We start from the raw sequence: 13,649 nt of genomic DNA, 5'->3' as shown, positions 1-13,649 counted from the left end.
CCCCCCCGCTCCAATTCCCCGCCCCCCCCCCCCCGCGGCCGTTGGCGCTCGGCTGAGGATCTCCTGGGGGGGTCTCCTCCTCCATCCCCCCCCACTTCGTTTTCTTCCTCTTCCCGCCCCCCCCCCCGCTCCAAATCCAGGGATGATCTTCTTTGGGAGGGGGGGGGGGCCGCACCCCTCCCACGTCTGCCCCCCGTGGGACCCCCCGGACCCCCCCGGCGGTTGAAGAAGGTGGGGGGGGGGGGGGGATCCGTGAGGGGGGGGGGGTTTGCGTTGGGGGGGGGTCTCTATGAGTCCCATAGGTGGGGACGGTTGCAGTGGGGGGGGGTCGTTATTCCTATGGGGGTCTCAATTGGGGGGGATCTCAATTGGGGGGGTCTCAATTGGGGGGGGGCGCTGTGTAGGTGTGTTTTTGGGGGGGGGTCCCTATGAGTCCCATAGGTGGGGGTGGTTGTAGTGAGGGGGGGTTCGGTATTCCTATGGGGGTCTCAATTGGGGGGGGTCTCAATTGGGGGGGTCTCAATTGGGGGGGGGTCCGTGTAGGTGTATTTTTTTGGGGGGGTCCCTATGGGTCCCATAGGTGGGGTTGGTTGCAGTGGGGGGGGGGTCATTATTCCTATGGGGGTCTCAATTGGGGGGGGGGCGCTGTGTAGGTGTGTTTTTGGGGGGGGGGTCCCTATGGGTCCCATAGGTGGGGGTGGTTGCAGTGGGGGGGGGTCGTTATTCCTATGGGGGTCTCAATTGGGGTGGGGTCTCAGTTGGGGGGGGGTGCTGTGTAGGTGTGTTTTTGGGGGGGGTCCCTATGAGTCCCATAGGTGGGGACGGTTGCAGTGGGGGGGGGTCGTTATTCCTATGGGGGTCTCAATTGGGGGGGTTCTCAGTTGGGGGGGGGGCGCTCTGTAGGTGACATTTTTTTTGGGGGGGGGGGTTCCCTATGGGTCCCATAGGTGGGGATTTTTCCAGTGGGGGGGGGAATGTTGGTGTTCCTATAGGGGTCTCAATTGGGGGGGTTCTCAGTTGGGGGGGGGGGCGCTGTGTAGGTGACATTTTTTTGGGGGGGGGGTTCCCTATGGGTCCCATAGGTGGGGGTGGTTGCAGTGGGGGGGGGGTCGTTATTCCTATGGGGGTCTCAATTGGGGGGGGGGTCTCAGTAGGGGGGGGGCGCTGTGTAGGTGACTTTTTTTTAGGGGGGGGGTCCCTATGGGTCCCATAGGTGGGGGTGGTTGCAGTGGGGGGGGGTCGTTATTCCTATGGGGGTCTCAATTGGGGGGGGGGGATCTCAATGGGGGGTCCCTATGGGTGGTGGTCCCAGGGGTTGTGGGGGTCCCATGGGTGGGGGGGGGTCTCAATGGGAGTCCCTATGGGTCGGGGGGGGGGGGGTCCCTATAGGGGTCCCATGGGTGGGGGGGACCCTATGGGTGGTGGTCCCATGGGTGGGGGGTTTGTATGGGTGGGGGGATCCCTAGGGGGGGGGTCCCATGGGTGGGGGGTCTGTATGGGTGGGGGGTCCCTATGGGGATCTGTATGGGTGGGGGGTGAATCTCAATGGGGGTCCCTATGGGTGGGGGGGTCCCATGGGTGGGGGGGATCTCAATAAGGGTCCTTGTGGGTGAGGGGGTCCCTATGGGTGGTGGTCCCAGGGGTGGGGGAATCCCTATGGGTGGGGGGATCTCAATTGGAGGGGTCCCTATGGGTGGTGGTCCCATGGGTGGTGGGGGTCCCATGGGTGGGGGGGTCCCTATGAGTTGGGGGGATCCATTTGGTTGGGGGGTTTCAATAGGGGTCCCTATGGGTGGTGGTCCCATGGGTGGGGGGTCTGTATGGGGGGGGGGATCCCTAGGGGGGGTCCCATGGGTGGGGGGATCTCAACAGGGGTCCCTATGGGTGGGGGGGTCCCTGTTGGTGGTGGTCCCAGGGGTGGCGGGGGTCCCATGGGTGGGGGGATCCCTAGGGGGGGTCCCTATGAGTTGGGGGGGGGTCCATTTGGTTGGGGGGTTTCAATGGGGGTCCTTATGGGTGGGGGGGTCCCATGGGTGGGGGGTCTGTATGGGTGGGGGGATCCCTAGGGGGGGTCCCATGGTGGGGGGGGGGATCTTAGTGGGGGTCCCTATGGGTTGGGGGGGGGTCCCTTTGGTTGGGGATTCTCAGTGGGGGTCCCTATGGGTGGTGGTCCCATGGGTGGGGGGTCTCTATGGGTGGGGGGATCCCAATGGGGGTCCCATGGGTGGTGGTCCCATGGGTGGGGAGGGGTTCCTTTGGATGGAGGATCTCAATGGGGGCCCCTATGGGTGGGGGGTCCCTATGTGGGGTCCCTATGGGTGGGGGGATCTCAATGGGGGGGTCCTATGGGTGGTGGGGGTCCAATGGGTGGAGGGATCCCTAGGGGGGGGGGGTCCCATGGGTGGGGGTGGATTTCAGTGGGGGTCCCAATGAGTTGGGGGGGGGGTCCCATTGGTTGAAGGGTCTCAGTGGGGGTCCTATGGGTAGGGGGGTCCCTATTGATAGGGGGATCCCAATGGGGGTCCCATGGGTGGGGGTCCCACTGATGTTTTTTATTGTCCCCCCCCCCCCCCCAGAACGCCGCTGTGAGCCGTGACAGCCTGGTGGTGTGACATGGAGGCGCTGCGACCCCCCCTCCCCCCCCCAATTTGGGGGCACTGTGGGCTCTGCCCCCCCCCCAATCCGTGCCGGCGCGGTGGGGGGGGGATCCCCGTGCCCCCCCCTCCCCCCCCGTATTTGGGGGTCTTTTATGGGGTTTTGTACCAATTTTGGGGGCGCCCCCCCCCCCCCCCTCAGGGCTTTGTACTCAATAAAGGTTTTAGAATAAAAGGGGCTGAATTATGGGGGGGGGGGGGGGAGGGGATGAAATCAGGGCCTCGTTGATGCATTGCTGCACTGCAGGGCTGCATTGCGTTGCACGGGGCTGCATTGCTGCTCTGCTGCATTGCGTGGGGCTGCATTGCTGCTCTGCTGCATTGCATGGCGCTGCACTGCTGCTCTGCTGCATTGCGTGGGGCTGCATTGCTGCTCTGCATTCGTTGCACGGGGCTGCATTGCTGCTCTGCTGCATTGCATGGCGCTGCACTGCTGCTCTGCTGCATTGCATGGCGCTGCACTGCTGCTCTGCTGCATTGCGTGGGGGCTGCATTGCTGCTCTGCATTGCATGGTGCTGCATTTGATTTGGTGCTGCATTGCTGCTCTGCTGCATCGCTGCTCTGCATTGCATGGTGCTGCTCTGCTGCATTGCACGGGGCTGCATTGCTGCTCTGCTGCATTGCTTGGTGCTGCATTGCTGCTCTGTCCGCTGTCCCCCATTCTGTCCCGCTGTCCCCCATTCTGTCCGCTGTCCCCCATTCCGTCCCGCTGTCCCCCATTCCGTCCCACTGTCCCCCATTCTGTCCCGCTGTCCCCCATTCTGTCTGCTGTCCTCCATTCTGTCCTGCTGTCCTCCATTCTGTCCACTGTCCCCCATTCTGTCCATTGTCCCCCATTCTGTCCCACTGTCCCCTATTCTGTCCGCTGTCCCCCCTTCTGTCCCGCTGTCCCCCCTTCTGTCCGCTGTCCCACGGTTCCCCCCCCAATAAAGCGCCTTTAAAGCGCTGTCCGTGGTCCTGAACGCGGATATGACGTCACCTGGCCCCGCCCACGGAAATGACGGCACACCAGCACGGGGGGCATGGTTATCGACCCGACCGGAAGTGCGCCGTTTCCCGCCGCTCTCAGCGGGCACCGATAGGTCCTCCGGGCGGAAGCGCGGCGATGCGCCCCGCCCACAGGGGGGGCGTGGCCATAGGCCGCTCACACCGGAAGCGCGGCGGCGTCCCCCGCGCGGCGATTGGTCCATGCTAGCGCGGGGGCGGGGCTACGGGCCCACGTGAGGCGGAAGTTGCCGTAGCCCTGCGCTGCCGCCGCCGTGCCGGGCGCTGTCCGGTCGCCCCCCCCCCCCCCACTTTCAGGCCCCCACAACCCCCCCCCTGCCCCCCCCCCCAGCCATGACGCTGTTCCACTTCGGGAACTGCTTCGCTCTCGCCTACTGCCCCTATTTCATCACCTACAAATGCAGCGGGCTGTGCGTGCGGCGGGGGGGCACGGGGGGTCGGGGGGGGGGATTGGGGGGCAATGGGGGGGGAATGGGGCGAATGGGGGGCGATGGGGGGAGAATGGGGGGCGATGGGGGGGATTGGGGGGCAATGGGGAGGTAATGGGGGGCAATGGGGGGCTTGGGGGGCACTGGGAGGGGAATTGGGGGCAATGGGGGGGGATTGGGGGGCAATGGGGGGCGATGGGGGGGGATTGGGGGGCAATGGGGGGAGAATGGGGGGCGATGGGGGGGTTTGGGGGGCGATGGAAGGGGATTGGGAGGCAATGGGAGGGGGATTGGGGGGGGTAATGGGAGGCAATGGGCACTGGGTGGGGGGTTGGGGGGCAGTGGGGGCACTGGGAGGGGAATTGGGGGCAATGGGGGGGGTTGGGGGGCACTGGGGGGCACTGGGAGGGGGGTTGGGGGCAATGGAGGGGTAATGGGGGCAATCGGGGGCACTGGGAGGGGGATTGGGGGTAATGGGGGGCAATGGGGGGTGATTGGGGGGGGTAATGGGAGGCAATGGGCACTGGGAGGGGGGTTGGGGGCAATGGGGGGCAATGGCAGGGGATTGGGGGGCGATGGGGGGGTAATGGGGGGATTGGGGGCAATGGGGGGGCAATGGGGGGCACTGGGAGGGGGGTTGGGGGCAATGGGGGGGTAAGGGGGGCAATGGAAATGGGATTGGGGTCAATGGGGGCACTGGGAGGAGGATTAGGGGCAATGGGGGGGTAATGGGGGGCAATGGGGGCACTGGGAGGGGGATTGGGGGCAATGGGGGGCAATGGGGGAAATTGGGGGCAATGGGGGCACTGGGAATGAGATTGGGGGGACTGGGACAAACTGGGGGGGACTGGGATGTACTGGGAGTGGGACTGGGGGGGACTGGGACAAACTGGGAGGGCTGGGAGGGACTGGGATGTACTGGGGGGACTGGGAGCTGTGGGTCCTTACTGGGAAGGTTGTGGGGCACGGTGGGTTTGTTGGGGTGCTGTGGGGGGGTGCAGGGGGACGGACTGGGGCGTACTGGGGGTTACTGGTCTGCGGCGGTGCGTACTAGTCCGTACTGGTCCGTACTGGTGCATACTGGTCTGTACTGGTCCGTACTGGTCTGTACTGGTCCGTACGGCAGGTCGGAGTACAGCGCCTTCTGGCGCTGCGTGCAGGCAGGAGCCACCTACGTGCTGGTGCAGCTCTGCAAGGTGCGCCACGGCCCCATAGCGCCCCATAGCGCCCCATAGCGCCCCACAGACCCCATAGCGCCCCATAGCGCCCCACAGACCCCATAGCGCCCTATGGCAGCCCCACAGACCCCATAGAGCTCCATAGAGCCCTATGGCAGCCCCACAGACCCCATAGCGCCCCATAGACCCCATAGAGCCCCATAGCGCCCCATAGCGCCCCATAGAGCCCATAGCGCCCCATAGTGCCCTATGGCAGCCCCACAGACCCCATAGCACCCCATAGACCCCATAGAGCCCCACAGACCCCATAGAGCTCCATAGCGCCCCATAGAGCCCATAGAGCCCATAGGCCCATAGCGCCCCATAGACCCCATAGAGCTCCATAGAGCCCCATAGCGCCCCATAGCGCCCCATAGACCCCATAGCGCCCCACAGCGCCCCATAGTGCCCTATGGCAGCCCCACAGACCCCATAGCGCCCCATAGACCCCATAGAGCTCCATAGAGCCTTATGGCAGCCCCACAGACCCCATAGAGCCCCATAGTGCCCCATAGACCCCATAGCGCCCCACAGACCCCATAGCACCCCATAGAGCCCTATGGCAGCCCCACAGACCCCATAGAGCCCCATAGTGCCCCATAGACCCCATAGCACCCCATAGAGCCCTATGGCAGCCCCACAGACCCCATAGAGCCCCATAGTGCTCCATAGACCCCATAGAGCCCCACTGACCCCCATAGACCCCATAGTGCCCTGTAGCACCCCATAGCGCCCCATAGCGCCCTATGGCAGCCCCACAGACCCCATAGAGCTCCATAGAGCCCTATGGCAGCCCCATAGACCCCATAGCGCCCCATAGCGCCCCATAGAGCCCATAGCGCCCTATGGCAGCCCCACAGACGCCATAGCGCCCCATAGACCCCATAGCGCCCCATAGCACCCTATGGCACCCCACAGCACCCCATAACCCCCCATAGCACCCCATAGCGCTCCATATCACCCCATAGCCCCCCACAGCACCCCATAACCCCCCATAGCACCCCACAGCACCCCATAGCACCCCATAGCACCCCACGGCACCCCATAGCACCCTATAGCACCCCACAGCACCCCATAACTGCCCCATAACCGCCTATTGCACCCCATAGCACCCCATAGCGCCTTATAGCACCCCATAACCCCCCATAGCACCCCACAGCACCCTATAGCACCCCATAGCACCCCATAACTCCCCATAATCTCCCATAGCACCCTATAGCACCCCATAACCACCCCATAACCCCCATAACCCCCCATAGCACCCCACAGCACCCCATAACCCCCATAACCCCCCATAACCCCGTATAGCACCTTATAGCACCCCACAGCACCCCATAACCGCCCCACAGCGCCCCATAACCCCCCATAGCACCCCATAGCACCCCATAACCCCCCACAGCACCCCATAACCCCCCATAGCACCCCACAGCACCCCATAACCGCCCCATAACCGCCTATTGCACCCCATAGCGCCTTATAGCACCCCATAACCCCCCATAGCACCCCACAGCACCCCATAACCCCCATAACCCCCCATAACCCCCTATAGCACCTTATAGCACCCCACAGCACCCCATAACCGCCCCACAGCGCCCCATAACCCCCCATAGCACCCCATAGCACCCCATAACCCCCCACAGCACCCCATAACCCCCCATAGCACCCCATAGCACCCCACAGCACCCCATAACCGCCCCACAGCGCCCCATAACCCCCCATAGCACCCCATAGCACCCCATAGCACCCCATAACCCCCCACAGCACCCCATAACCCCCCATAGCACCCCATAGCACCCCACAGCACCCCATAACCGCCCCACAGCGCCCCATAACCCCCCATAGCACCCCATAGCACCCCATAGCACCCCATAACCCCCCACAGCACCCCATAACCCCCCATAGCACCCCATAGCACCCCATAACCCCCCACAGCACCCCATAACCGCCCCACAGCGCCCCATAAGCAGCCCCTCGTGTCCCCCCCCCCAGATGCTGTTCCTGGCCACGTTTTTCCCCACGTGGGAGGGAGCCGCCGGGGGCTACGATTGGGTGGCCGTGAGTTTGGGGGCGGGGCTTGTGAGGGGCGGGGCTTATAGGGGGCGGGGCTTATGGGGTTTATGGGGTCAGGAGAGGTTATGGGGTTTGGGGTTTGGGTTATGGGGTTTGGGGTCGGGGGTTATGGGGTTATGGGGTCAGGGGTCAGGAGTTTGGGGTTATGGGGTTTGAGATTATGGGGTTTGGGGTTATGGGGTTTGGGTTATGGGGTTATGGGGTTTGGGGTTATGGGGTTATGGGGTCGGGGCTTATGGGGTTGTGGGGTCAGGGGTTATGGGGTTTGGGGTTATGGGGTTTGGGGTTATGGGGTTATGGGGTCAGGGCTTATGGGGTTTGGGGTTATGGGGTTGTGGGGTCGGGGATTATGGGGTTATGGGGGTTGTGGGGTTATGGGGTTTGGAGTTATGGGGTTACGGGGGCGGGGGGGGTTATGGGATTATGGGGTTTATGGGGTCAGGGGGGGTTATGGGGTCAGTAGTTGTGGGGTTTGGGGTTATGGGGTTATGGGGTCGGGCCTTATGGGGTTTGGGGTTATGGGGTTGTGGGGTTATGGGGTTATGGGGCCAGGAAGGTTATGGGGTTGGGGGTTATGGGGTGGTTATGGGGTGGTTATGGGGGGGTTGTGGGGTTATGGGGAGGTTGTGGGGTGGTTATGGGGGTTATGGGGTGGTTATGGGGTCTGTGGTGTTATGGGGGGGTTATGGGGGGCTTATGGGGTCTGTGGGGTTATGGGGGGTTATGGGGTGGTGATGGGGGGGTTATGGGGTGGTTATGGGGTCTGTGGGGTTACGGGGGGGTTATGGGGTTGTGGGGTGGGTATGGGGGGGTTATGGGGTCTGTGGGGTTATGGGGTGGTGATGGGGGGGTTATGGGGGGCTTATGGGATCTGTGGGGTTATGGGGTGGTTATGGGGTGGTGATGGGGTCCGTGGGGTTCTGGGGGGGTTATGGGGTGGTTATGGGATCTGTGGGGTTATGGGGGGGTTATGGGGTGGTTATGGGGTCTGTGGGGTTATGGGGTGGTGATGGGGTGGTGATGGGGTCCGTGGGGTTGCGGGGGGGTTATGGGGTGGTTATGGGATCTGTGGGGTTACGGGGTGGTGATGGGGGGGTTATGGGGTGGTTATGGGGTCTGTGGGGTTCCGGGGGGGTTACGGGGGGGTTATGGGGTGGTTATGGGGTCCGTGGGGTTATGGGGGGGTTATGGGGTCCGTGGGTTTCCGGGGGGGCTGTGGGGCGATGTCAGTTTGATGGGGGCGGTGACATTGAGGTGCCCCTCGCCCCTTTTTGTCCCCCCCCCCCCCCCCCCCCACCCAAAGGAGTTCCTGAGGGTGACGGTGGACGCGGCCGACCTGGGGGGGCTGCAGGTGGCGCTGGGCCGGGGGGGGGGGAAGGGGGAGCACCGCATCCTGGTGGCCGCCATGGGGTGGGCGACCGCAGAGCTGCTGACATCGCGGTACGGGGGGGCGTGGGGGGGTTGGGGGGTCGTGGGGGGGGTTTTGGGGGGGTTGGGGGGGGTTTATGAGGGGGTTTTGGGGGGGTTATGGGGTTTTGGGGGGGGTTGGGGGGTCGTGGGGGGGGTTTTGGGGGGGTTGGGGGGGTTTATGAGGGGGTTTTGGGGGGGTTGGGGGGGGTTATGGGGTTTTGGGGGGGTTATGGGGGCGGTTGTGGGGTTTTGGGGGGGTTATGGGGGGGTTTGGGGGGGGTTTTTTGGGGGGTCGTGGGGGGGTTGTGGGGTTTTGGGGGGGGCATGGGGCGCTATGGGGCCGGGTTAGGGGCTATGGGGCGCTATGGAGCCAGGTTGGGGGCTATGGGACGCTATGGGGCCAGGTTAGGGGATATGGGGCCAGGCTGGGGGCTATGGGATGTTATGGGGCTCTATGGGGCCAGGTTGGGGGCTATGGGGCCGGGTTGAGGGCTGTGGGGTGCTATGGGGCCAGGTTGGGGGCTATGGAGCTGGGTTGGGGGCTATGGGACTCTATGGGGCGCTATGGGGCTGGGTTGGCAGCTATGGGGCCAGGTTGGGGGCTATGGGGCGCTATGGGGCCGGGTTGGGGGCTATGGGACGCTATGGGGCCAGGCTGGGGGCTATGGGACGCTATGGGGCCAGGTTGGGGGCTATGGAGCTGGGTTGGGCGCTATGGGACTCTATGGGGCGCTATGGGGCTGGGTTGGCGGCTATGGGGCCAGGTTGAGGGCTATGGGGCGCTATGAGGCTGGGTTGGGGGCTATGGGATGCTATGGGGCCGGGTTGGGGGCTGTGGGACGCTATGGGGCCAGGCTGGGGGCTATGGAGCTGGGTTGGGGGCTATGGGACTCTATGGGGCCGGGTTGGGGGCTATGGGACGCTATGGGGCCAGGTTAGGGGATATGGGGTGCTATGGGGCCAGGCTGGGGGCTATGGGGCCGGGTTGGGGGCTATGGGACGCTATGGGGCCAGGCTGGGGGCTATGGGGTGCTATGGGGCCAGGCTGGGGGCTATGGGGCCGGGTTGGGGGCTATGGGACGCTATGGGGCCAGGCTGGGGGCTATGGGGTGCTATGGGGCCAGGTTGGGGGCTATGGAGCTGGGTTGGGCGCTATGGGACTCTATGGGGCGCTATGGGGCTGGGTTGGCGGCTATGGGGCCAGGTTGAGGGCTATGGGGCACTATGGGGCCGAGTTGGGGGCTATGGGACGCTATGGGGCCGGGTTGGGGGCTATGGGACGCTATGGGGCCAGGCTGGGAGCTATGGGGTGCTATGGGGCCAGGTTGGGGGCTATGGAGCTGGGTTGGGCGCTATGGGACTCTATGGGGCGCTATGGGGCTGGGTTGGCGGCTATGGGGCCAGGTTGAGGGCTATGGGGCGCTATGAGGCTGGGTTGGGGGCTATGGGGCGCTATGGGGCCGGGTTGAGGGCTGTGGGACGCTATGGGGCCAGGCTGGGGGCTATGGAGCTGGGTTGGGGGCTATGGGACTCTATGGGGCGCTATGGGGCTGGGTTGGGGACTATGGGATGCTATGGGGCCGGGTTGGGGGCTATGGGACGCTATGGGGCCAGGTTAGGGGATATGGGGCCGGGTTGGGGGCTATGGGGCGCTGTGGGGCCGGGTTGAGGGCTGTGGGACGCCAGGCTGGGGGCTGAGTTGTGGGGCTGCCCCACAGATGCGTCCCGCTGTGGGTCGGAGCGCGCGGCATCGAGTTTGATTGGCGGCACGTGCAGATGGGGCTGGACTCCAACATCAGCCTGGTGAGCGGGGGGCACTTGGGGGGCAGCCCCATAAGTGGGGGGCGCCGAGCCGTGGGGGGTCTCTGCCCCATAGATGTGGGTCCCTGCTTTGGGGGTGGGGGGGGCTTAATCGTATAAATGGGTCCGAGCCCCATAGGTACGGCTTTGTGCCCCACATCTATGGGTCTGCCCCACATCTATGGGTCTGCCCCACATGCATGGGTCTGTGCCTCACACTTATGGGTCTGCCCCACATCTATGGGTCTGTGCCCCACACTTATGGGTCTGCCCCACATCTCTGGGTCTGTGCCCCACATCTATGGGTCTGTGCCTCACATTTATGGGTCTGTGCCCCACACTTATGGGTCTGCTCCACATCTATGGGTCTGTGCCCCACACTTATGGGTCTGCCCCACATCTCTGGGTCTGTGCCCCATATCTATGGGTCTGTGCCCCACACTTACGGGTCTGTGCCTCATATCTATGGGTCTGCCTCACACTTATGGGTCTGTGCCCCACATCTATGGGTCTGTGCCTCACATTTACGGGTCTGCCCCACATCTATGGGTCTGTGCCCCACTTATGGGTCTGTGCCCCACATCTATGGGTCTGTGCCCCACATCTATGGGTCTGTGCCCCACACTTATGGGTCTGTGCCCCACACCTATGGGTCTGCCCCACATCTATGGGTCTGTGCCCCACACTTACGGGTCTGTGCCCCACACTTATGGGTCTGCCCCACATCTCTGGGTCTGTGCCCCACATCTATGGGTCTGTGCCTCACATTTATGGGTCTGTGCCCCACACTTATGGGTCTGCCCCACATCTATGGGTCTGTGCCCCACATCTATGGGTCTGTGCCCCACACTTATGGGTCTGTGCCCCCCAGGTTCGCCACGTGGCGGCGGCGGCGCTGCTTTGGGCCTCGGGACGCCACGACCTCCCCCCAAAACTGCGGCTTCCGCTTGGGGGGCTGCTGGTGGGCGTGGCCTACGAGGGCTTCCTGACCGGGTGGGTGGGACTTCCGGCTGGGCGGAACTTCCGGGCGGGGTGGGCGGAGCTAAAAGGGGGAGGGGGCGGGGCTGTGGTGGGGACGTGGAGGTGAATGGGGCCGGGAGGTGGGCGGGGCTTTAGCAGGTGTGCGGGGCCAATGAAGGGGCGGGGTTTGGATGTGGGCGGGGCTTCGGGTGGGCGGCACTGAAAGGGGCGGAGTTTTGTGAATGGAGTCAATGGGGATGAATGGGGGTGGGCGGGGCTTAAGTGGAGGGGGTGTGAAGGGGGCGGGGCTTGTGGCTGTGTGGGGTCCCTGTGGGGCTCTATGGGTCTCTGTGGGTCTCTGTGGGGTCCCTATGGGTCTCTGTGGGTCTATATGGGGTCTCTATGGGTCACTGTGGGTCTTTATGGGTCCTTATGGGTCCCTATGGGTCTCTGTGGGGTCTTTATGGGGTCTGTATGGGTCCCTATGGGTCTCCGTGGGTCCCGATGGGTCTCTATGGGTCTCTGTGGGTCTCTGTGAGGTCCCTATGGGTCTCTGTGGGTCTATATGGGGTCTCTATGGGTCACTATGGATCTCTATGGGGTCTTTATGGGTCCTTATGGGTCTCTGTGGGGTCTTTATGGGGTCTCTATGGGTCCCTATGGGTCTCCGTGGGTCCCTATGGGTCTCTGTGGGTCTATATGGGGTCACTATGGGTCCCTATGGGGTCTTTATGGGTCCCTATGGGTCTCTGTGGGGTCTTTATGGGGTCTGTATGGGTCCCGATGGGTCTCTATGGGGTCTATATGGGGTGTCTATGGGTCCCTGTGGTTCTCTATGGGGTCTTTATGGGTCTCTATGGGTCCCTGTGGGTCACTATGGGTCTCTGTGGGTCTCTATGGGTCTCTATGGGTCCCTGTGGGTCCCTATGGGTCTCTGTGGGTTCCTATGGGTCTCTATGGTGTCTCTGGTGTCCCTAGGTGTCTCTATGGGGTCTCTGGGGTCCTGTATGGGTCTCTATGGGGTCCCTATGGGTCTCTATGGGTCCCCATGGGTCTCCATGGGTCTCTGTGGGGCCCTATGTGTCTCTATGGTGTTCCTATGGGTCACTATGGGTCTCTATGGGTCCCTATGGGTTTCTGTGGGTCACTATGGATCTCTGTGGGTCTCTATGGGTCCCTGTGTGTCTCTATGGGGTCTTTATTGGGTCTCTGTGGGTCTTTATGGGTCCCTATGGGTCCCTATGCATCTCTGTGGGTCCCTATGGGTCCCAATGGGTCTCTATGGGTCCCTGTGGGGTCTTTATGGGGTCTCTATGGGTCCCTATGTGTCTCTATGGGTTTCTATGGGTCCCATTGGGTCCCTATGTTCTCTGTAGTGGGGGCTGTGGGGGGGGGGTCTATGAGGGTGGGGGTCTGAGTGGGCGGGGCTCGGTGTGGGCGTGTCCCCGCTAAGCCCCGCCCCCCTTTGCAGGTGGGCCGCGCAGGCGCTGTCGTTGGGGCCTTGGGGGGCGCTGGGGGTCCGCGCGGGGGGGGCGGCGCTGCTGGGCTTGGGGGCGCTGCGCCTCTTGGTGCCTCTATTGCCGCCCACGTGACGCGCGCCGGAAGTACCGCCCACCGGAAGTAGCATCGCCCACCGGAAGTATCTCCCCTCTCCTAACCCCACACGTGACGGCCCCTCTCACCCCCCGAATGAACACCACCCGCCGGAAGTACAGCCCCCCTCAGCCGCCGGAAGTAACGCCACTCACCGGAAGTAACGACCACTCAACTCCCCGAAGTATTGGCCCCCGGAAGTACCGCGACTCAGCGGAAGTTTCGCCCCTCTCACCCCCCGGAAGTAGCGCCGCTCAACGGAAGTGTCGCCCCCCTGCCCCCCACACGTGACGAGGGAAGCCCACCGGAAGTGCTGGCTCCCCTCATTCAAATTCGCCCCCCACCCCTCCCCACCCAACACCTCCACCGGAAGTACCGCCTCCTCCCCTCTCAAACTCTGCCCCCCCCCCCACCGGAAGTACCCCCAATTCCGCCCCCCCCGTCCCCCCCAAAATAAAAGCCCTCCACTGATGTCCCCAAATGCTCTTTTATTGTCATTGCGGGGGGGGGA

General features: G+C 63.8%; 1 protein-coding gene across 2 annotated transcripts; it reads left to right on the top strand.

Annotated features, from left to right (window-relative positions):
• Window positions 1-3,956: 3,956 nt before the first annotated feature.
• On the top strand, window positions 3,957-13,558 carry TMEM147 (transmembrane protein 147). 2 transcript variants are annotated; one of them, XM_090128104.1, is made up of 7 exons: window positions 3,957-4,070; window positions 5,215-5,284; window positions 7,295-7,360; window positions 8,679-8,815; window positions 10,504-10,588; window positions 11,457-11,578; window positions 13,017-13,558. In XM_090128104.1, the coding sequence occupies exons 1-7, from the start codon at window positions 3,994-3,996 to the stop codon at window positions 13,135-13,137; spliced, it is 678 nt and encodes a 225-aa protein (XP_089984230.1). In that variant the 5' UTR covers window positions 3,957-3,993; the 3' UTR covers window positions 13,138-13,558. The 2 variants fall into 2 exon arrangements, with proteins under 2 accessions (XP_089984230.1, XP_089984229.1); XM_090128103.1 differs by lacking the exon at window positions 3,957-4,070 and having other exon boundaries at window positions 4,900-5,284; window positions 13,017-13,557.
• The last annotated feature ends 91 nt before the right edge of the window (window positions 13,559-13,649 follow it).

This window comes from Phasianus colchicus, chromosome 32 (genome assembly GCF_987193195.1).
Source record: "Phasianus colchicus chromosome 32, bPhaCol1.hap1.1, whole genome shotgun sequence".
Taxonomy (NCBI): Eukaryota; Metazoa; Chordata; class Aves; order Galliformes; family Phasianidae; genus Phasianus; species Phasianus colchicus.
This window is presented reverse-complemented; position numbering and strand designations above follow the sequence as displayed.

Excerpts from the sequence above, each read along its gene's own strand:
- TMEM147 (XM_090128103.1), top strand. The coding sequence starts at position 4,901 with ATGAGATTGGGGGGACTGGGACAAACTGGGGGGGACTGGGATGTACTG. Across the intron at positions 5,285-7,294 it reads TGCTGGTGCAGCTCTGCAAG|ATGCTGTTCCTGGCCACGTT; the intron begins GTGCGCCACGGC and ends CCCCCCCCCCAG. Across the intron at positions 7,361-8,678 it reads GGGGCTACGATTGGGTGGCC|GAGTTCCTGAGGGTGACGGT; the intron begins GTGAGTTTGGGG and ends CCCCACCCAAAG.